The sequence below is a fragment of the Ruditapes philippinarum genome, unplaced genomic scaffold (assembly GCF_026571515.1).
Source record: "Ruditapes philippinarum isolate M1 unplaced genomic scaffold, ASM2657151v2 ctg2865_1_1_1_1, whole genome shotgun sequence".
NCBI lineage: Eukaryota > Metazoa > Mollusca > Bivalvia > Venerida > Veneridae > Ruditapes > Ruditapes philippinarum.
In genome coordinates, this window is record NW_026865721.1 from 1 (window position 1) to 23,378 (window position 23,378).

The following is a 23,378-nucleotide window of genomic DNA, read 5'->3' on the forward strand; positions in this document are numbered from 1 at the left end:
ATTTATAATCATACATTAGAAACTTGTTATATCAAATTACATTTCTATTAAAATAATTTCATGTCTTCAGTTATTATGTTTCATCAGGTGAAGAAAATCGTGTGTACTTAAATAAACCACAAAAACACTGCCTAGCGGGAATCACTCACTAAATTTTCTTACAACCTCATCGGAAGACAAAGTAAGGAATATACTCCAAAACAAAACATTACACAACAACATATTTGTTACGGACTGAACTGGGAACTGGAAACATGAATTTTTTTCCCGCAAGTAAAGTCAAGCTTATAACACTGTAATGTCAAAACTGGTAAATAAGGACAACTCATAGAGAGAACATGCATGGCCTTTTATGACAAAATGTATTTTATTCTGAATATACATTTTGTAATTAAAAAGGTTTCCTCAAAAAGTGGTCTTTAACTACACAGTGGATCCTTAAATCGGAGTTTGTCTCTAACAAACGTTTGACTGTATATCAATTCTGGAAAGCCACATGCATAGCTCATTTAAGTAAAATCTTACTTGTTTTCATCAGATGATAACGTATCCTCTCAAAAAACCTCTGAAAAATGTTTCCATTATTCTGTATGTCCTGCCTTGTTTCATCTAAAAGATAATTGAAACATTAACAATTTAATCAAATCAGTTATAAGAATTATGATATATACTTTCAAAGACTTGAACCATTGTAACAGAATGTGTGCTGTATAGTAAAGGTAACCACTGAAATGTGCTGTTACCATAAAATGTGCTGTATGATACAGTTACCATAAAAGTGTGCTGTGTGAAAACAGTTACTAGAAAAGTGTGCTTTATTAAAATTGTAACCGCTTAAGTGTGTCGTAGATAACAGTTACCATTAAGGGGTGTTATAAGTAATAGTTACTACTTATGTGTGCAATATGTAACAGTGACCACTACAATGTTCCGAAATTACTGACGTACAGGTAGTCCGTTCTGTTCGGCAAGCCTCGTTACCGCCCAATGGGCGGGGTCTCCTCGGTACGAATATTCCTATTTGAACCGCAGCATATGACATATATGATTAATATATTATACATCTGTTAACTTTCAAGTGAAAACGAAACCTTCAACGCTGTACTCATTTCGTAAATTGACAATAATATTTAGCAAGTCAAAACCCATTGATTTGATGGTGCACTTCATTACCAGCTTAAATAACGCGCGAAACTACTAATATCTGATGTAAAATAAATAAATACATGTATGAGTAAATAAATATATAAATAAATTATGGAACTGTGACTTGTGTACACATAAAATGAAACGTCACTCTCACACTAGACTTGCCAAATGGTGTACATGTATGTGAAGTTGATTTGTACATTGTACATCGAAGTTCAACTTGTAATTTGCCAATAACAAGCTTGTAGTTGGTTATTCAACCTTTAGTTCTGCTTGTATATTGTACATATTAATTCAACTTGTAGTTCGCCAATTACAACCTTGTATATCGATATTCAGATTGTAGTTCACCCTAACTGCACCAGCATTCATATTTGAATTACAAGCTTGTAGTTGGAAATTCATCCTGTAGTTCAGCTCAGATACATCAGCATACGTTATATTTTAATTACAAGCTAGTAGTTAGGTATTCATCTTGTAGTTCGGACAAATACATCAGCATACATTATATTTTAATTTCAAGCTTGTAGCTGGAAATTCATCTTGTAGTTCAGCTCAGATACATCAGCATACGTTATATTTTATTTACAAGCTAGTAGTTAGGTATTCATCTTGTAGTTCGGACAAATACATCAGCATACATTATATTTGAAATACAAGCTAGTAGTTGGGTATTCATTTTGTAGTTCGGAAAAATACATCAGTTTACATTAAATTTCAATTACAAGCTAGTAGTTTGGTATTCATCTTGTAGTTCGGACCAACTTCATCAGCATACATTATATTTGAATAACAAGATAGTAGTTGGGTATTCATCTTGTAGTTCGGACCAATACTTGAGCATACGTTATATTATAAATAACAAGCTAGTAGTTGTTCTTGTAGTTCGGACCAAATACATCAGCATACGTGATTATTACGTATAAATTATGTGAATTAAAGCTAGTAGTTGAATATTCATCATGTAGTTTCGACAAATACATCAGTAAACATGATATTTGAATTACAAGCTAGTAGTTGGGTAGTCAGCTTGTAGTTCGGATAAATACATAAGCATACGTTATATTTGAACAACAAGATGGTAGTTGGGTATTTATCTTGTAGTTCGGACCAAATATATCAGCACACGTTATATTTGATTAAAAGCTAATAGTTGGGTATTCATCTTGTAGTTCAGACAAAAACATAAGTTTACAGTATATTTGAATTACAAGCTAGAAGTTGGGTAGTCATATTGTGGTTTGCACAATTACATCAGCATACATTATATTTGAATTAAAGCTAGTACCCAGCAAACACAAGACGTCATACTGACGTCAGATTTAAGTCAGGTTCTGACGTCGGATGACGGTCGGAAAAACGGTTGGATTTGAAAGTTTTTTTGACGTAATAATCTGACGTCAGGTAGACGTCAGAATCTAACCATTATTTAACCTTTTTCTGACCAAAATCTGACCATTATCTAATCATTTTCCGACCTCAAACTGACCATTTTCCGACCTCAATCTGACCATTTTCCGACCTAAATCTTACCAGTTTCTAACCATTTTCCGACCTCAATCTGACCATTTTCCGACCTAAATATTAACCCTTTTCTGCCCTAAATCTGATCATTTTCTGACCTTCATCTTATCATTCACCTAATCTTTTTTGTTTCACCACGTCATAAATATTTTCTGGCTAATCCTGATTTGATCGAATTTAATTTAACTCATTCTATTAAGTAACTTTCCCTCAAATGAAATGTATAACAGAAAACTAAAAGCAAAATATGTTTCATGCTCTTTTAATTTAAAATAAAAGTTGCAATTTTATGCTGATATATACAATTTTAGTAAATTTTGCAAGGTTAAATAATTTTCATAAATTAAACAAAATAAAACATAAAATAAGTTAATTACAAAACAAAAAGTATTACAAAAACAATGACAAAAATGAAACTAAGAAAACATGTACAAATATTAAAGAACAAAACAATGTATGCACATTTCTATCAAAGTTTGCCTTATCAAATAAAATAATGAAAATATTATAATTTTAAGAAAAGTTAAAAGATTCTGATAATAATGTTTCAAGCAATTTATGACATTTTCAGTACTTTAACTATATTTCTACAGCATTTCTAAAACATTTAGTGCCATTTTGCATATTTTGACCTCCTTTGATTATCGTCAGTAATGTATAAATTGCTGCCTTTTAGTTACTTCACAAAGTTATACTTTTAGATATCCATGAGAATTAGCACGAATTTTGAGTGTGATGCTTTAAGATATGACCTTCTTTCAGCACCCCTCGTCTGTCCGGAGGATATGTAGCGTTTGTAGCGCCCAATAGCGTGTGTGACATCATTTTCACTGAAAAAAAAAGAAATTTATGAAACATGTAAAAATAACAAGCAAAAAAGTTTTCATGGTTATCTTAACTTAATGAACAATTTTGCCAACTTTTTATAAGAGAGCTTTAACAAAAATTAAAAGTAAACATGAATGCTGAACATTTAAAAAGCCGCTTTTAAACTCCAGTTTAGTATGGATTAAAGTATGTAATAGAATTTACAAAAATCTTACTTTCATATGTTTCTTTTTACATATTCACGTGTTTCCGTCCCTCCGACCTTTGAGAGCATGTCCAACACTTTAACTACCTGAAAAGAAAATTATATTATAACTTATGTACTGTATATATTCTACGTTTGAAATAGAACAGTTAAGGAAGTCTTAAAGATTTCATAGTTTGAAATTAAAGATTTAATGCCGAAATGTCTGGAACCAAAACGTCTTTGGTTATTTGGGACCGGAACGTTTTGGGTTATTTGGGACCGAAACGTCTTGGTCCGAAATGCTCAAAATCGTACAAATTAATTCTCAATTCTCAGATTTTAACTGACAAAAACATCACAGTTTAAGAAAAATATGAAAACTAAGCATTCTCTTTGGTAGTACTGAAAGGCATATTATAAACTCTTCACAAGCAGAGTTAAAACATGTCAATTTTAAAAAGATTTATTATTAGACATTATCGCGAATTTGTGTGACATTTTACTTCAGCTGTTCAAATAATGATAATTAAATTTAAGAGTGCTTGCAATCATGCAATTATTTATCAAATACAAAGTAGAAATAAATCTAAATAAATTGAACTGACCTTTTTGTTCAAGAAAATCTATAATATTCACTCATCAATGCATCCCGATTCCTGACCGACAGCCAAAACGTAACGCCTACGAATTTGAATTTCCATCCACGTGACTTTAGATTCGAATTTTAGGTTAATTATGTTTTCTTTCCCTTTTCTGTCACTATGATTAAATGTTAAAGCACTATTAAAAACTCGTAATTTTGATACATATAATATATAACAAATGATAATATTACAACGTTAAATGATTGGAACTTGTAAACAGATCTGTGGCTATAAATAGATTTCATAACAATAACACATGTAACTTGCCTATATAGACCCTTTCATTTAACCGATAACAGTCAGTGAAGAGTTACTTCCCTTACCGGATGTGACGTAAATGGGGGATAAAACTATGCATGCCGCATAGAAAGTTAGCTTATTGAAAAGTTAAATGCGTAAATACTGATCGTTCAATTATGATTATAACATGTAAAAATTTACGCATGCATACATAAATTCAATATCAAGACAATAGAAAAAAATACAAAAGCAAAGATTGAGATTAATTCTCGCTACCACAGATTTATAAATCTACATGTCGCAACGGAGTGAAACATCGAAATTTCAAAGTGAATATTTTTATTAGATCTAGATTTTCTCAAATGCCAGGATAAAAAGCTAGTAACTAAATCAAATTTTAATATTTTACAAACACCTATACACACCGAAATTGCCTATTATAAATTTAAATGGCCATTTTCTAGTTGTCTGTGTTATTTTCTGTCATTTAGAAAATTCTGGCGTATATGTGACAAACCTGAAAACACGGATTTATATTACATTAGTAATATAAATCCGTGTTGAAAATAAGATCGCCAATGTCTTTAAATGATTGTTTTTCAAGCTTTAATAGAACAATAACAGAATGCATTATGTCAATACTTATTGATTCTTTTTCATTACGCCGTATAAAAATTATTTCAAAGAACCAGTGAAGGATATAATTTTATAAATATTCCGGAAAGAACGAAAACCATGTGGCATTGACTTTTATAACTTTAGATTCGCAACAGACGATAATAAGATAATTTTGATATTAAAAATCTATTCTTTAAAGACCTTTTCCCAGCAACTTATTTCATAGATAAATAGATGTGTATATAATTATAAGCGCCACTGGGCCGTAACTTATTAATTAAAGGGGTACATATGTCGTATATACAAGCGGCACTTGGCTGTGATATCATAAATCACCAGGGTGCATTTTTTAGAGTTATAACATTACATCAGATTACGTCACTTTTGTTAGTTGTCAAAATATTTATGGTCCGAATTTTGTTATGGATCATCCTAGGGACTTAATTGGTCATGCCTTACTGATTTGATACTCGATCCAGACACGGATTTAAATTACAATTAAAGTCCGTGATCCAGAGTCCTACCAACTGGCACAGTCAAATATACGTAAAATTATAATTCAGTTAATAACAACTTGTTTGTTTTTTTGTTGCTTTTTAACAAATTTGATAAGCAGAGTATGAATTAAAAAGTATCCAGTTGAAAATATTACTTTACCAGCTTGAATAATATTTGTGTGATGTACGATTTTTTGAGAGTGCATTTTTGCCGACGCAAATAGTATACAGTCCTGTACATTGAAAAGAATTTTTATTTTTATGCCTTTACATTTTTTTTTAAATTACATAGATTTATATTGTTTTCTTTTCTTTGTCTTAGTAATGCTTAAATCAAAATTATTTTAATAAACCAGTATCTTGCAATTAATTATTACGCAGCCGTTTTTCGAAACTACAGAATCCTTACATTTTTGAAACTCAAAATATCTTTTGGGTATTTTATATTAGCAGAGACGTAGATACATTATTTATATCTCTGGTATTAGCAAGTTAGTACGATTTAACTGCCTGGTAAAATTTTCATTATTAAGAATCTAACGAAAATGGTAAGATCATGATCAGTTACCCAGGAATATGGTCTACTATTAAAACAAATCGTTAACCATATTATATAGTAAACATATTTATTCATTTCACCATCCTTTTTATGTAATATCTTATTTAATTACACAAAATTTTGGCAATTTCAATCTGCCAATCTTAAAAGAGAAAGGTTTAAGATCTTTATATCCCTCTATTATTATACTTAATCGTATCGGCATTGTCCACCGTATCCCCCAATGACGTCATCCAAGGGCGACAACTTGAATACGGTCTTAAATGAAAGGGTCTATACAGCGCCACCTTTATGGTTTATTAGGTTGCAGCGCCGCGATCTTGGTCTGTATTTATATAAGAACACTTCATTTGTAATCCAAATAACATTTGAAAAAATGTTTAAATGATTACAACAGCGAATAAGGATTATTTTTTGTTATTATTTCTACCTACCGTCAGGACACCGACCAGAACCAGACGTTAGTACGACGTCAAAAAGAAACGTCTATTAGACATCGGTATTTTAACGTCAGATTTACGTCGTATTTTGGTCGCCGACGTCGTGACCAAAATCTAACATTAATCCGACGTTATTTTAACGTCATGTGTTTGCTGGGTAGTTGGGTATTCGTCTTGTTTTAAGCCCAGATACATCAGCATATATTATATTTGAACAAGGTTAGCTTTTAAAAAAGCTAGTAGCGACTCGCTTCGTAATTGTTTTCCAGGGGTGTGTTTAAATGTAAAAATGTAAAAATGACAGTTCTGGTAGCTGAAGAGACTTCAGCGAACATCAAGATAATCTTTAAGTGACATATAAAGTTATGGAAGTCAGTAATCTCAGTTTAACAAAGAGGAATATGAGTATATATGAAGATGCATGGAAACAGATAGAATGAAGTCCCTATGTCTATGCACATTTAATATATGCATGGCCTGTTGACATTGACCAAAATATTTTTAGATAGGTAGTCTCTAATACGAAGTTAAGTTGTAATATGTTATTTAGTATTGGAATGAGTGACAGACAAAGATTTTACAAGTTCTCAAGGCATTGGTACATACTCAGTTTATATCAATAAGACTTACACATATTTTCCCTAAGCATTTTAATAAAAATTATGTCCACTTCATCTTGGTATAACAAATCGATATGATGTAGATACATGAACAAAATTTTAAAGTGGTAAACAAGGCAATACCACATGCCAAATATTTAGGTTGAGGCATTAATAAGGTATAAAGGTGTGCGTATGTATTTCTATATAAGACGTGTTGTTTATGTGCTTTGATTTCAGATATATCATTTAAAGAGAAGCAAAATTACACATTAGGGACAACATATATATAGTGATCCCAATTCCTGTTTATGCTCAGCACAACATGCTCATAGTGAGCATAAAAGGGAATTATATTGTAAGAGGGCTTGGTATAATGAGTATCTCCTGTATAAAGATTAAACGACAATAATCAACACAAATATAGTTTATTCCTTTTCCCTATATATCTAATACTATCCCGGATCCCGGGCGTCCCGGATCCCTGATCCCGTGATTTCCCCCCATCCTAAATACCGGAAAGAAAAAAATGACCTGAAAAAAAAGAAAAAGAAAACAATGCACAGAACCAGATATACACTTATGTTTTATTTATCAAACGAAAGCTTACTACAGAGAAAACAGGTGAAATCGCTTAATCAAAAGTCAGTGTAAATATTATTTATGGAAAAGAATTCATGAAAACAAACATTTTAATCATCATTATATTAATCATCATTATATCTTTGCGCTCAAAGCAATACTTGCTGCTTTTTAAAAATGGCGTGAAAATTGAAGGTTTTTTGACACTATGTAAGGTTAAACTTGATTGGCTAAATAATTTTGGATTCCAGTCAAGATAGATTAATTTAGTAGAAAGCTGGAAGCCAAGCTTCGATTACATTTTTGGATAGATTCGGAGTTTTAGGTTGTTTCTCAGTAAAATCCTAACGTAATACCAGCTCGCCGTGGCGAGCCGGCATTACAAGCTTGTAGTTGGGTATTCATCTTGTAGTTCGGACAAATACAACTGTTTACATTATATATGAATTACAAGCTAGTAGTTAGGTATTCATCGTTTAGGTCGGACCAAATTCATCAGCATAAATTATATTTGAATTACAAGCTTGTAGTTCGGTATTCATCTTGTAGTTCAGAACAAATACACCAGGACACGTTATATTTGAATTACAAGCTAGTAGTTGGGTATTCATCTTGTAGTTCAGAACAAGTACATCAGCATACGTTATATTTGAATTACAAGCTATTTGTTGGGTATTCATCTTGTAGTTCGGACAGATACAACAGTTTACATGATTTTTGAATTACAAGCTAGTAGTTCGGTATTAATCTGGTTGTTCGGAGCAAATACATCAGCATACATGCTATTTGAATTACAAGCTAGTAGTTTGGTATTTATCTTGTAGAACGGACCAAATATATCGCAAAAAATACATTTTTCGGTATATTTTGATTTGTTTTCTTATTGTTTTTCGGAATAGCTCTACTCGTAGTTCACTGCAATGGGTAGTGATCTTGGCCGCAATCGAAAAACACATTGTTTCTAGTGATGACAAGGGTGGGATAATTGTGTGTCTCTTTCAGTTCAAAAGTAATTGGGAGAAAACACAATTAATAGATGAAACTATTTGCTATATTTTCTAAATGACATGCGTAGGATTTGTACAAACTTCTAATCAACAATAGAACTTGTTGTATAAAATCTCAATTTAATGCATCAATAGGTTCATATAATATCCAAGGAAATGAAGCTTATTTTGGACAAATTTAAATGTGCAAATATATTTGATGAATATAATAAATCATAAGTCAATTTATAATACATGAGATGTGAGCTGTTTATGTATCCAAACATTTTTTGCTTAAAATATATTGTTTGATACCTTTAGAACTACAAAAGAGTTTTACGTTTTTGCGTTCTCCAATTGTATTGTTTTGCCATAGTGATTACATTCTAAAAATCTGAACACAATAAAAAAATGCTTCAAACATAGTATTGCAATCTCTAAATGGTCCAAGAAGACTTTCTTAGTATTATTCGAATTATTGCTGAATCATTTGTTAATGATATAATGTCAATTTGTTGCTATACCAACGTGCTTTCCCAAACAAAATAAAAATTAACATTTTTAAAGATTTCAAGTTTATGTACATGATTTAAAAAATAATGCATTTTAGACATGCTTAATGAAAATATTGCATGTTTTTAATGAATCATCGCAACATCTTTTTTTTGACTGGTGGAGAAAGGTAAGAATCAATATTTAGGTTTATATTTATTTAGCATATTCCCATATAATTTGAGTGAGTACTTTTGACGTAAACCGATGGTAAATCTTGTTTCCTTTCTTAAACCTTAAATTTTGGACTGAATGAAGCACATAAAGCATAACATTGTGGTGTTCAGACCGATGAGGCAAAAGCTTTTAGTCTCCTCCAGTGAGCGAGGAGACCAATAAAGTTTGAAAAATATTATTAATGTTTTAATGTCAGGCGCTCAATTTATACACCAAAATTGGAGATTTCAATGCTGATATATGACCACAAACCTCTCCTTGATTCGCCAGACTTAGAGAACAAATAATGAGAACAATGTTTTAAGTATGGAAACACATAATTTTTTCATAATTAAAAATTCGGACATATTGAGTCAGATGACTTGACAATAGTAACTCCAATGTATAAGCACCTAGACCCTCCGCTTTGTCTGTGCAGATAAACATACACTTACCTCTTTTTTGTTTATCATATACCGTACGTGTTATTTGTTCTTCTAACATTTTGTCAAGTTGTTGTTCTATCTCCTCTGTATTTAATCCCCTCTCTGTATAAGTCAAAAGGTCTGCAAGTTTGCTCTGATTTGTTATTTTAAGAAGTTCTTTGAAGTGTATGTAAGCAAAAACGCCTTTGGATCTTACTTTTGTCAAAATAACTTCGTTTTTCTTTGTTGTATTCGTCTCTTCCTGTAACAGTGTACTTGCATTTGTAATCTTTCTATTGTAGATATACATTATGTTAGCAAACATATATCACATAATCATGGTCCGTAACCGCTTATAAAATCATCTTTAAATATTATTAAATATACAAGTAATCAAATTTTCAAGCTTTTGAATTAACAACAAAATAGCCCTTGATTAAAGTTAAGGACACGTAAAAGGTAGTTATTACACACACAATTCACTATCGCTTAACCCATTCAATGTTTTTATGTTAATATATTAAAGCGATATCCACATGTGAATAAATTGAAATTGCGTATACACCGTCTGTTATGAACATTATAATAGTTAGTCCTCGTAATAAAAGAAACCCATATTTAAAATTCCATTCATTATAAAAAATTGCTTGTAAATATTTTACATATTAACCTATATTGACACTAGCAAATTATTTTCTTCAAAGGGTATATTGTCGGCCTAGGTAAGCTGGATGCCGCCTACTATCTAAGCTCTATCACTTGTGGTATAAGAGAGAAACATTTTTAAAGATTTTTTTTCTCTAAAAAAACGGGTTTTTCTAATAAAGGTATCCAACTGACAGACTTGACCCAAGGATTTTTGGTTCATATTATGGCAGGCTATATTCTTGACTATATTCTTATTATATCTATATAATATAATGATTCAGGATTATTCCATTTTGTTTCCATTCCTGAAGAAATTTTCAGCAGACATATAGAATTAATACTTTTAATATGAATTTAAAATGCTAAGACAATATGCAGCATATCATAAAAGTATTTGATGTTATACCTTTATGTCCCGTATGTCAGTGAAGGAGAATAATTCGAACCCTGTGTCCAGGTGAATGATTTCATCGGGGATGAGATATGTTTTAAGTTTCCCCGTGCTTTGATCGAAGACTTTTCGCCAAACGTCCATTTCTAGTACTGTAGATTGTACAGCTATAAAATATATTAAAATAACAACTTAAAATAATTAAATATATGGAAATATGCTTTTGACTTCATTTCGAGTAGAAAGTAGAAGAAATGTAAATTAATTCACACATGTTTACACTTTGACATTGAGCTTTTACAAAGGGCATTACAATTTAAATATGGAAATCAATGATCTGCTGCAATGCTCAGCTGGCAAAGCAATCTAGTGTGACATCCCTAAATACAAAGAAAAATTCTCTGTTGGAATGCTCAGCTGGCTAAGCAAAATTTAGTGTAAAAATAATCTAGTAGAATAATCAGCTGTCCTGGCAATCTAGCGGGGCATTCAGAATAATATTGTGAACAATACTTTGCAGTATTGATCAGCTGGCTAAACAATCTAGCGGGACATTCCTAAGTACAAAATTACTCTGCTGAAATGCCGAGCTGGCAGAGCAATTTAGCGGGCCATTATGAAATAATCTGTTATATCATTTCTGCTGTAATGCCGAGCTGGCGTAGCAATCTAGCGGGACATTCCTGAAAACAGTGTATACAATGCTTATATGTATGCTCAGCAGCAAACAATTCAAAAATATCACGTAAAATTTCTCTGCTAGAATGCTCAACTGGCAGAGCAATATAGTTAAGTATATTCTTAAAAATGTAAAATGCTCTGCTTGAAAACTAAGCTTGCATAACAATGTTGCGGTTGGTTCTTTAATATAGTATAAAATTGCTCTACTGGATTGCTGAGTTGGCTTGATAATCTAGTAGGGTATTCCTAAATATTCGGACCCCAAAGTGCGTTTGACCCCAAAGTGCGGTGTTACACGGCACACTTAGTAAAATATTGACCCCCGAGGGTCAATGCCGTCATAGTATGCATGTATCGGCTTAAGAACCAGCTGCCCTGTATCATAACTTTTTATTGCATGTGTTGCCCTATGTCATATTCTTATCAAAATCCATTATTCGGTTTTAGACTAGTACCTTGCTCGGCAGTCGAAATTCATTGCTAATGACGTAACCAATTTCACGTGCAGATGGTCTGCCGTAGCTAGAATGCAGTTGCAAAAATTATGTGTGCCCCAACTATAGAGGGGGACATTTAGATTTACCCTTGTCCTTCGTCCGTCCAACCATCCATCGTTCCATCCGTCCATCCGTTGTGATTTTGTGTCACACGTAGCTCAAAAAGTATTTGACCTAAAGTCATGAAACTTCATAGGAATGTTGCTCAGCATGTGAAAGTGTGCACCTGGGGATTTTCGTGTAAAAGGTTTTAGTATCTGTAGAGTTATTGCCTTTAATTTGGTAAAAAAATCAATTTGTGTCGCACAAAGCTCAAAAAGTATGAGAACTAGAGTCATGAAACTTTACAGGAATGCTGATTAGAATGTGATGCTGTGTTCCTGCATATTTTTGTGTAGATGTTTTGAGTACTTGACATAGTAACAATTTGCAATTTTCAAATTATGTTGCACGTAGCTCAAAAAGTATTTGACCTACAGTCATGAAAATTTACTGGCAAGTTGCACAGCATGTGAAATTGTGCACCTGGGGTTTCTCTTATGGATTTATTTTGTTTTGTCATAGTCATTGCCCTTGACTAAGAAAACATTTGCATTTGTAATTTTCAACTTGTGTCGCACAAAGCTATAAAAATATTTGACCAAGAGTCATGAAACTTTACTGGAATGTTGCTTAGCATTTGAAGCTGTGCACCTTGGTTTTTTGTGGATTTTCTTTCTGTTCTGTAAAGGGTTATCGCTCAGACAAGAGTAAATCAGATACCAAAAAAAAGCAGAATGCCTATTTTGATTCATTTTTGTAAATGTTGTTAAAATAGATTTTTTGGGGTCATGTTTAGATGTGGGTTAAAGACATATTAACAACGAACGATGGACAACGAACGACTGGCATATTGAAGTAACAAAAATCCTCTATGCTCAGGTAAGCTAAAAACATCGACCTACCTAGTTTATGCTTGATATACCCTGCAAGCCGATCCTCTGTCTTTTTTGTTTGCTGTCCATTTTCTGCACACACGATCAAATCTAACAATTCAGTCTGCCTAGTCTTTCTTAGACGCTCTTTAAAATCTGTGTAACCTTTAGCACCTTTGGATATTACTTTTTTCAATATTGTGTCAATCTTATCAGTAAGGTTATAACTCTGCAATATAGTAAATAAGCCAGTGTTTAATGTTTGTTTGATTTCACGCCCTGCCCAGTTATGCTCGACTTCAAAATTGAGATGTACTGAAAAAACGAGCGACCGGTATTTCAGATATCAAAACGGCTTATTGTAAGTGTTGTTTATGTTTTGTCTTCTTTTTCATTTCAGTTATATTTTTGAAAATCGATGTATGTAGTTCAATGTACGTCTAAATTATGTTAAGAAAAGAGTGACGGAACGGTCAGGCCAACTTTTACAATGTAAAACCGTTATCATATTGTACATGTTTCATTTAATCAGTCAGATTAGTGGTATACTTTTCAAATACCAAACATATTATAACTGTCAGCGTTTCGCAACGTGGCTGGCGGTACATTTTTCGTATAATCAAAATCTTATAAATTTATTTTTTTATTTTTTATTTTTCGACTGTTTCATTGCATTACATTTAAATAGGATCTACATGCCTTTTTTTACATATTTAGAATTTAGACATTTATTTAAGATATTTAGACACTTCGTTGTAATGCTGGTTGATGCTGTATTTTTAATAATATCTAGCAAGTTTGTGCGGCCATATACTATATGGAATGCATATATATAAATACATCGTATTAACTTCAGATTAGTTGGCACAAAATACTTGTGCACTGTACTAATGCTATGTGTACTATGCAATGCACAGGTCAATAATTATGATTTTATAAAGTTCAAAAGACAATACGAAAACCGTCTTTATTTGACAATTCATTTAAAATTGTCTGCTGTAATATATACATAACAAGAGTATGGTGGCTGATTTACTACATAGCGCGTTGCTTTGTCGATAGCGACAACTTGTTGCTAGCGACAGCGCCAAACGGTTTGTTGTCGCGTTGTCCTCAAGTCGTCCTGTCTCTAGCGAAGCACGCCAAACGGCGCGTTGTCGTGCGGCGAGTTTTCGCGATGTCACCCTGTCGCTTGGCTTATAAGCTAATCCTTTGATTTGAACCGAGCGACAATGTGACATCGCGAAAACACGACGCACGACAAAGCGCCGTTTGGCGTACATCGTTAGCGACTGGACGACAAGACGAAAGTCCAACAACGCTCTGTTTGGCGCTTTGTACTGTTGTCGTAAGCGCCAACACGACGCACAAAAGCGTACCAAATCAACCACCATACAATAGGGCCGTATTGGCCCTTAATCGCTCAAAAGAAACAACTTTTTTGCAGTGATTATAGAAATATTTTTCAAAATAAACTAAATTATAAAAAGACAAGTCCAGCTCAACTTCAACTTGCCTCTTTAGTTATTAGGTTCCCCAAAACTTATTGTTGTTTTCTTCTTTATAGTAAAATTGATAAGAACTAAGTTTAGTGATCATCCATTAATTTGTTATAACATGTGCCTATGACTGTCTTTCGAAATTGCGATTTTTCTTTTTTACTTATCTAAACGATTAGATAATTACATTACCTCAGTATTTAAATATACATGTACAGTAAACTCCGCTTATAATGAACTCATCGGGACATTTAAAGTCTGTTCCTTATATCTGGAGTTCCGTTTAAGCATTTAGCGAATTTGTTCCTTGTATCAGGGCTATTTATAGTGAACAGATTTACATTTATATAACAAATTGATTGTTACTATCTCCCGTCATTTTGAAGAGCATTTAATTAAGAAAGTTTAGTCATTTATTTCTATTTATGACACAATACCCGAGAGCGCAATTATTGGAATTTGAAAATCCTTTGCTATTTCATTTCTAGTTTTACTCCCTTTCTCAATTTCTCATAAAATCCTAAAAAGTTTGTGTAGTAGATAATTATTAAATATCATAAAATATCATATTTTGTTTCTAAACTCAGTGCTTTTCGTTTTCTTTCCATGATTAAAAATAAACAAGTTTTTCGATAGTTCCATCCTTTTATATGGAATATCTTCTATAATATTTTAAGGGTGACTTTTACAAATGAAATACAAATGTATATAGATTTCTTTTCATTTCAATCAAATATACTTCGTATATTTCAATGGATTATGCTTGCAAGCATGCGTGATTATGTTAAAACCCGATTATAAATGATTATAATTATTTTACTCGAGCAAAATTATAAAAGAAAAGAAATAATACAATAAATGGAATAACCGATTTATTATGGTGACAATAACTCATGTTAAAACTATCCTAAATAGAAAACTATAACGTACTGCTGCAAAATCTAGTTACGGATAGCCGGTATTTTGGAGTTCGTTATAAAAGTGTAATTTTCTGTACTTTTAACTAAATTGGGACTAAGAAATAAGTTCCTTATCAGCGATATTTTCTTATTATCATGCCCGCTATAACTACAATTTTTATATTAAATAAAGAAGGGCAAAATTCGGGCCAAATAAAATGTTCCTTATAACCGGAAGTTCGCTATAACCGTGTTCGCTAAAAGTGAAGTTTACTGTATACTGTTTGTCAGGATGACACAACCGGTCAAAATTTATTTAATATAACATAGGTATTCTAGTCAACCCGACCAACCAGAAAGCTAATGTTTCAGACTGAATTATCTTACTCTCTCTATATCTAGCTAATAGAAATGGGAAAAAATGAAACAGTTACTACATAGAGGAAAAAAGCGAAAGATTCTTTTAATGAAATGTATTCAGTGAACAAAAAAAACTCTTTTAATAAAACAACTTATCATACAAGGGAAAAAGGGATATTGTATAAAACAGCGCAAAATAACTTTGAACAAGTGATAACCAAGTTTGTAAAATGTAATTAAGGATAGAAATAATAGAAACTGATTTAAAAATAGCACAACGAATAAAAAAATGACAAATTGCATAAAGAAAAACAAGAAAAAACATGAGTCGACTGAAATAAAAGTTTAAATCCTACATGTAAAAAAGTTACAAAAGATTATAAAGTAAATTAAGATGAAATATATTATTGCAATATCTAGTTTATTAACATTTAACTTATTTGTTAGAGTGTTCTATTGAAAAATTATTCGAATATTACTTAAAAAAATGAGATCAGGGAAAGTGGTTATGGAGCTGGACAATACCAGTTCAGGCTAATGGGAGGCTCACAGGTCAATCGATCAGGCTATTCTTTATTGTATTATTATATTCTCATTTAATACAACATGTACTGTAAATGTGTCTCGGTGAAAAAAAAATCCCCTATTTGTTATACAGTGACAATACCACATGCAAACATAAGGTTCAACATTGTGTCCAAATATTTATTGAAATGTGCTTTCTAAAAGTTTAGATCCAATTAGAAAAAAAAATGAAAAAAATGCAACAATTTTTAATTTTTAACAAAATTCAATAAAGCAATGAGCATGTTAGTCGGTGCAGGAAGCAAATGTTATCTTTCTGTAGGCCTGATAGGAAAATTATCTACACTGATCTAAAAATGACCCTGCAGAAAGATTAATAGAATGATGCAATGCCTATTCGAATTCCAGAACATAGACAGAATATGAATTTGTTTTCATTATTGCATTTGTGAACACAAATAGTTCCAGAAATTCTAATATCAATTTATACAATTTAACCTTGCCATTGTGCAGTAGTGTCTAGTGAGTTCCTATTTTAGCATGTCAAATGACAATGTGAAGATATGTATACTGTTCAGATACAAAGCACATGACCTTAAATCATTTCTTAAAGAACTCTGAATGCAAACAGACCATGACATCAAGACTTTATCCCAGCTTTTCAATCTTTAAGACAAAAAATGCCTAACATGGAATTATGTATGGAAGACATTCCAACATGAGTGTATTCCCTTTCATTATCAAACTAGAATTTTAAGAGAAATGCCCTGGTCTGGGACATTCTAACTCAAATAAATATGACAAACGTTATGAAAGACTACATACGAATGTTACGGACAAAGTTTGGTTGCCATCCATCAATTAGTCCTGTAGAAGGAGATAGATGTAAAAATGTTTTCTAAGTTTAGCTTAAGCGGCCCCTAAAAGGGGCCAGTCATATTTATATGTGCAAACTGGATAAAAGACTACCTAAGATTGCTACGATCATCCATCAATGTTAGAAGGTTTTTCTTCTTCTTTTTTTTTGTTCTAGCGGCCAATCAAGTTAATATGAGCAAACTTGATAAAACGCTACCTACACACAAAGTTTGATGATCATGCATCCATTAGTTCAGTAGAAGGATTATATTAAAGTTTTTGTTCTATTTTAAGCTTTAGCGGTCCCTAAAAGGGTCCAATCAAATTTATACGAGCAAATTAGATAATTGACTACCTAAAGATTCTACAAAGAAAATTGATAATCATCTACTTTTTTAGTAGTAGAAGGTGTTTAAAGATTGTTTTTCTATTTTTAGCTTCAGTGGCCCATAAAAGGGGTCAGTCATATGCATATGAGCAAATTTGATTAAAGACTAGAGACAAAGTTTGGTGATCATTCATCAATTAGTTCAGTGGGATAAACTGTTATTTATTTTTCTATTCTTACCTCTAGAGGGCGCGAAGTGGGGCCAATCAAATTAATTTGAACGAATTTGATAACAGACCATTTAAGAATATTATAGACAAAGTTTTGTGATAATCCAACAATAAGTTCAGTACAAAAATGTTTTCATGTTGTTTTTTTCTTTCTATTTTTAGCTATAGCGCCCCTAAAAGGGGCCAATCAACTCAATATGAGCAGACTTGATAAAAGGCTATCTCAGAATGCTACAGACAAAGTTTGGTGATCATCCACCCAATAGTTTAGTAGAAGTCGATTAAAGTTTTTTTTTTATATTTTTAAGCTTTAGTGGTCACTAAAAGTGTTTATTGAAACTGATTTGAGCGAAGTTGGTAAAGGGCTACCTATGAATGCTACAGCCAAAGTTTGGTGATCAGCGAGCATTTAATTAAGTAGAAGAAGATTTTTAAAGGTTTTTCTAGTTTTATCTCTTATGACCCCTAAAATCGGCCAACTGAACTGACATAATCAACTAAAATTGCGACTGTCACAAGGATGCTACAGACAAAAAATGAGGTTAATCTGCCCAGCAGTTTCAGTGAAGAAGATGACGACGGACAACGGACGCCGGACTTCGGTTCTGGTGAACGTAATATGCAACCACTTAAACTTTAACAAGTTCAACATCCATAAATATACCATTGCTGAGTAATCTTAATATTGTATTCGATTATTTATGACATGTTTGACATTTTCAAACGCTAGTTTAAAACTGTTAGTGAACGCATAAAATGAAGCATTAATTTCACATAATCATAGACAAACAGTAGGATTGTTAGAGACTTTCAGTGATCTAAGCTCATCCGGATAAATTCTCCCTGACGAAGTGAACGACGATTTGTTGAATATGTATCATGGTTGAAAAACAACAACAAACAAATAAAAAACACTTAAATGAATAAGAATATAAAATAATACGGGCGAACATGTATATGATTACCTTAAAAGCAGAAATGATAAAAAAGAATATGATGAATATAATAGAATATAATAGACGCGACATGATTAGCAAAGAAAGCTATATCTAGAAAGATTCACAGTCATTTGAGATAGATCTGCAGTGATACCAAAATATTATATTTTCCTGATATTTATTCGTTGTAAGAATTAAATAAGATTATTTCTTGAATGCCTCACTTATCATACTACAATCAATAATTAATATAAAGCTTGCCACTCATGTACGTACTTCCAAACTACTTTATATCGTACCTTGATACTTTTTCTGTCTGTGTCGGTTAGTAATACGAAGTCTGTTTTACAATCAACTACGGGATCAGGATGCATATACTTCTTGAGTGCATCATATTTCCTATTTATCACTTGACGTCCCATATGCATATCAATATTAGACGACTCTTTCATCTCCAGTTCTTCTTAAATATAGATAAATAATTCATTATTTATTAAATATTTTTTTATATAATTTTCATATAATACAGTATATGTTTACAACATTATTAGTGTATTGAGAATATATCGCATTACAGATGATCCAAATTACGGTTCTTATATATTCTTAACGTTTATATCTAATTTTAATCTTTACCTGACTCGATATTAAAGATAAGGTAATACAAGACAATTTGTTTATATGGGTCTCTCTTTTGTAAAACCGTTTTCAAAATATATCAAGTTTTAAAAGAAATACTTTAACAAAACAACTGTTAAAGTGTTTTGAGAGACTAAGAAAATAATCATGATTAAAAGTCATGTAAAATTATCTTGAAATATTGTTTCAAACTGAGATATGTGGCAGCAATTTACTTATATTTTTCGCTTAAAACAAACGCATTCGAAGTTATATTCGAATTTTGACTATGAAACGGAAATATGAACAGAACACAACATGATAACTTGCGTCTGCCGCATAATAAATCAAAGCATGCCTTTTGCAGAATATCTTACAATACAATGTAGCTTTATTTCATAGCAAATATATGATTTTCTCAACACTATACATAAGAAATTTATTGTTTGTTTTACATATGTCGATATAATGCACCTTCTAACCTGAATAAATCGGATATTTATCAAGGATATTAAGCTCATCGTTATTGCTTTTACTTAAAAAAAAAAAACATTTTCCCCCATTATTTGGCAAAGCATCAAGGTTACCAGTCATAATATTTAGAGAAGCAGCTCCACTATAATGTCCTTTGTTCATTTCAGACTGTGCATAATGTTATGTTTTACATTATTTCTAAATTAATTTCTATCTTAAGCTTATATAACCTACCTCTGAATCAGACAAAAACCATTCAGAACATAAAATATTACAGAAGACCCAATATCAATATTTTTTTGTAAAAGTTGTTAGAACGCGATAAATTGAGTCAGGTGAAACTGTTTTTTAAGTTAAAAGATAAATATTCACAACAAATGATAAAAAACGAACAACTGATATATTGAATTCACAAAAGCTCACTTCTGAACACTCTGTGCATAGGTGGGTTTAGCACATTAACTTACCACATTTGTGCTTCAAATTTCCTAGACGTAACGCCGCAATTTTCTCAAGCCGATCCTCTATCTCTTTTGTGTCGCGTCCATTCTCTGCACAAACGATCAGCTCTAGCAAATCTCTTTGCCGAGTCTTTCTAAGACGCTCTTTAAAATCTGTGTAACCTTTAGCACCTTTGGATATTGCTTTCTTCAATATTGTGTCATTCTTATCAGTAAGGTCTTTACCCTGCAATTAATTATTTCATCAACAAGATCCACAATTGTGATTCCGTTTTATATCAATTTATTGCTCCTGAAATAATTTTCAATACGTTCGAAAAGCCAGCGTTTAATGTTTGTTTCGTTTGTCTGGAACGCCCTGCAAACTTACGCTCCAATTCAAATTGTGGTGTACTAAATGTACTTACGAGATTTAAAAGGATTAGTGTATGTTATTTTTAAAACATTGGTCAATGCAATTCCGTGGCACTCAATGATAGTGAACGACATTTGTTTTTAAAATTTTCATCATGTATTTGAGGAAAGAAAATTCAATGAGAAAACAAAATCATACGGGCGTATATAGAATATATTAGCTGACAAAGTTTTCTATCAATTGTTAAAAGCTAAGCAAAAATGATGATGAATGCAACGCGACATTATTAGCAAGGAAAACAGCATCTAGAAAATTTCACAGCACATAAATAGTTTTAACCTTGATATCATAATCTGTATATTTTATAAATTGATATGTTTTTTTTAAGATTCAAGCATGCAATATAAGATAATTCCCCGAATGCCTCAGTTATTATTCTATAATAAACACAAAGATAGACCATTGCCACTCATATACGTACTTTCAAATTACTTTATATCGTACCTTGATACTTTTTCTGTCGGTGTCGGTGAGTAATACAAAGTTTGTTTTACAATCAATTACGGGATCAGGATGCATATACTTCTTGAGTGCAACGTTATTTCCCTCCAAGACTTTACGTCCTATATACATCTCAATATAAGACAACTCTGCCATCTCCTCTTTCCTTCTTAAATATACATAAAAAGTCATTATTTATTAAATAATCTACATAATAATATCATATGTTTTCTGTTGACAAAATTATTAGTGTATTGAACATATATTGCATTAAAGATGATCCAAATTACGGAAAAAATATTTTCTTATATTTTACATCTATCTTTAATTCATACCTGACTCTATATTCAAGTTAAAGTAAGACAAATCAATTTGTTTTTATGAGGCTCACATTTGTACATATATTTAGAAAATATAACGAGGTTATAATAGAAATGCGTGAACATTCTAGTCCATGCCTTAAAAATGTTGTCTTGTATTAGGCTTTAGAATCTTAAACTGTGCGTCCTTAGACAATGTATCAATATTCAATATGTTTCAATGAACATACACTATGAGAAGAAGAAACAAATTCGGCAATATTATCACAATATATCATTCACCATTATATCATTTGTGCCTATTTGGAAAACATGTGACACTATTTAGCACACTGTCCTTTGATCATGTGTGTGTGGTGGTATAAATTTGAATAGTATGAAAGTAACTAAAAGAGAGTCTCTTTTTGTAGCTGTAGTTATTCTTCTTTATTTTCTGAATCGCCTTTTGACTGTCCTTTGAGTCATTGCTCTATAGGCAATAAAAATCAAACATGTCTGGACCTCTCTTTTCATAGACAAAACATACAAGCCAAAACGTCACTCAACGAAGATATTATATTTGTTTTTTTACTAACTACTACACATCAGTACTTTATAACATTTTATGATTTTAAAGTCAGTTATTCAATATGAGTGATTAAACATTACGACATTAATCAATTCAGAAATATTTCTTTCATCATTAAGTTTGATATAATTGCTACATCTGTTTACTGCATTTTGCAATCAAAGTTTTATGCCTGTATATTTCATATTTCTGTTTGACTGCGCTACCAGTAGTTTTTTTTCATAAAAAAGCTTCAAGGTTTGCCATTCAGATTGAGTGAATAAAACAATGTAATGCTCCTATTAACGTGTTAAGAACTGATATAAAAAGTATTTGAATTCTAATATGCAATGATTCTGTTCTCACATGAATAATTCGGTTTTCATAAAACGTCGTTGAAACAGTTTGTTTTTATCTTTAAATAATATTTTAAAGGACATATCAAGTTTTTTCTGGTGCATTTATTTCCCACTTAGAGAAACACAATTCCATTCAAAACATAACTATCTACTGACATGAATGATATCTGTAGACACAAAAATGTATTCCTGAAAAAAATATGTAAGAGCGCGTAAATAGTTTTAAGTTTAAGACGCTTTCGTTTTATAAAACATGAAAAAGGTAAAACGGATCAACGCAAAAATTTGTATTTCGTTATCACATTTACACTTGTTGGTATACATTGTTGGTATTTATCATGTAAATAAACACTGAACAATGTAACTGAAACGATTGTTTGAAAACAGTTACAATGGGCAATCATTAATATTATTAATATTATTATTTGCTTCTTTGGGGTATAGGAAACAAACTAAATCAAAATTTTGTATTGCTTCTTGACCAAAATAAAACGAACGAAACAATTCGATATAATTTGGTAAATATTGTTATGATAATAAACTACTACTTTTACAATTATAGATTTATGTTATTGCTTCACATGCTCCTGATATAATTTTCGTTATACAATGTCCACTGCTTATTTTCTAATCATAAATATGATAATACCGCTATAAAAGTCGCACTATTTTATGTCTTACTTTCTTAAGACAGATATATTCATTAAATGAATGATAAGATATATTCATTAAATGAATGATTAACTCTTATTATTAGCCATGTTTTGTGTAGTTCAAGAACCATTAAAAAGAACAAACCGAACAAAGTAAACAATATAAAGTTTGCTTGAAAACGTTATTGCTTTATGATAGTCATATGATGACATAAATGGAACATCAGTCTTTCATTGATTATCGATTCCGTACGTTCAAGATTATAACTTCATGCACACAACTCTACTGGTAAGGGTTAATAAGAAACTAACATCAATGATCGATTGCCTTTATTT

At 31.5% G+C, this 23,378-nt stretch overlaps 1 protein-coding gene and 1 long non-coding RNA gene across 2 annotated transcripts; both read right to left on the reverse strand.

Moving 5' to 3' along the window:
- Window positions 1-525: 525 nt before the first annotated feature.
- On the reverse strand, window positions 526-21,320 carry LOC132730092 (uncharacterized; the record flags this gene model as incomplete). Its single annotated transcript, XM_060715947.1, has 7 exons — window positions 21,167-21,320; window positions 20,314-20,533; window positions 19,054-19,217; window positions 13,148-13,346; window positions 11,041-11,192; window positions 10,017-10,248; window positions 526-609 (listed from the first exon to the last, which is right to left on the reverse strand). Coding segments are annotated over exons 1-7 (1,204 nt in total), but the record flags the coding sequence as incomplete, so codon positions are not given.
- On the reverse strand, window positions 3,007-4,473 carry LOC132730093 (uncharacterized). The gene is made up of 3 exons (XR_009625716.1): window positions 4,294-4,473; window positions 3,717-3,793; window positions 3,007-3,503 (listed from the first exon to the last, which is right to left on the reverse strand). It is a non-coding gene; the product is annotated as an uncharacterized LOC132730093 (long non-coding RNA).
- Window positions 21,321-23,378: the final 2,058 nt, after the last annotated feature.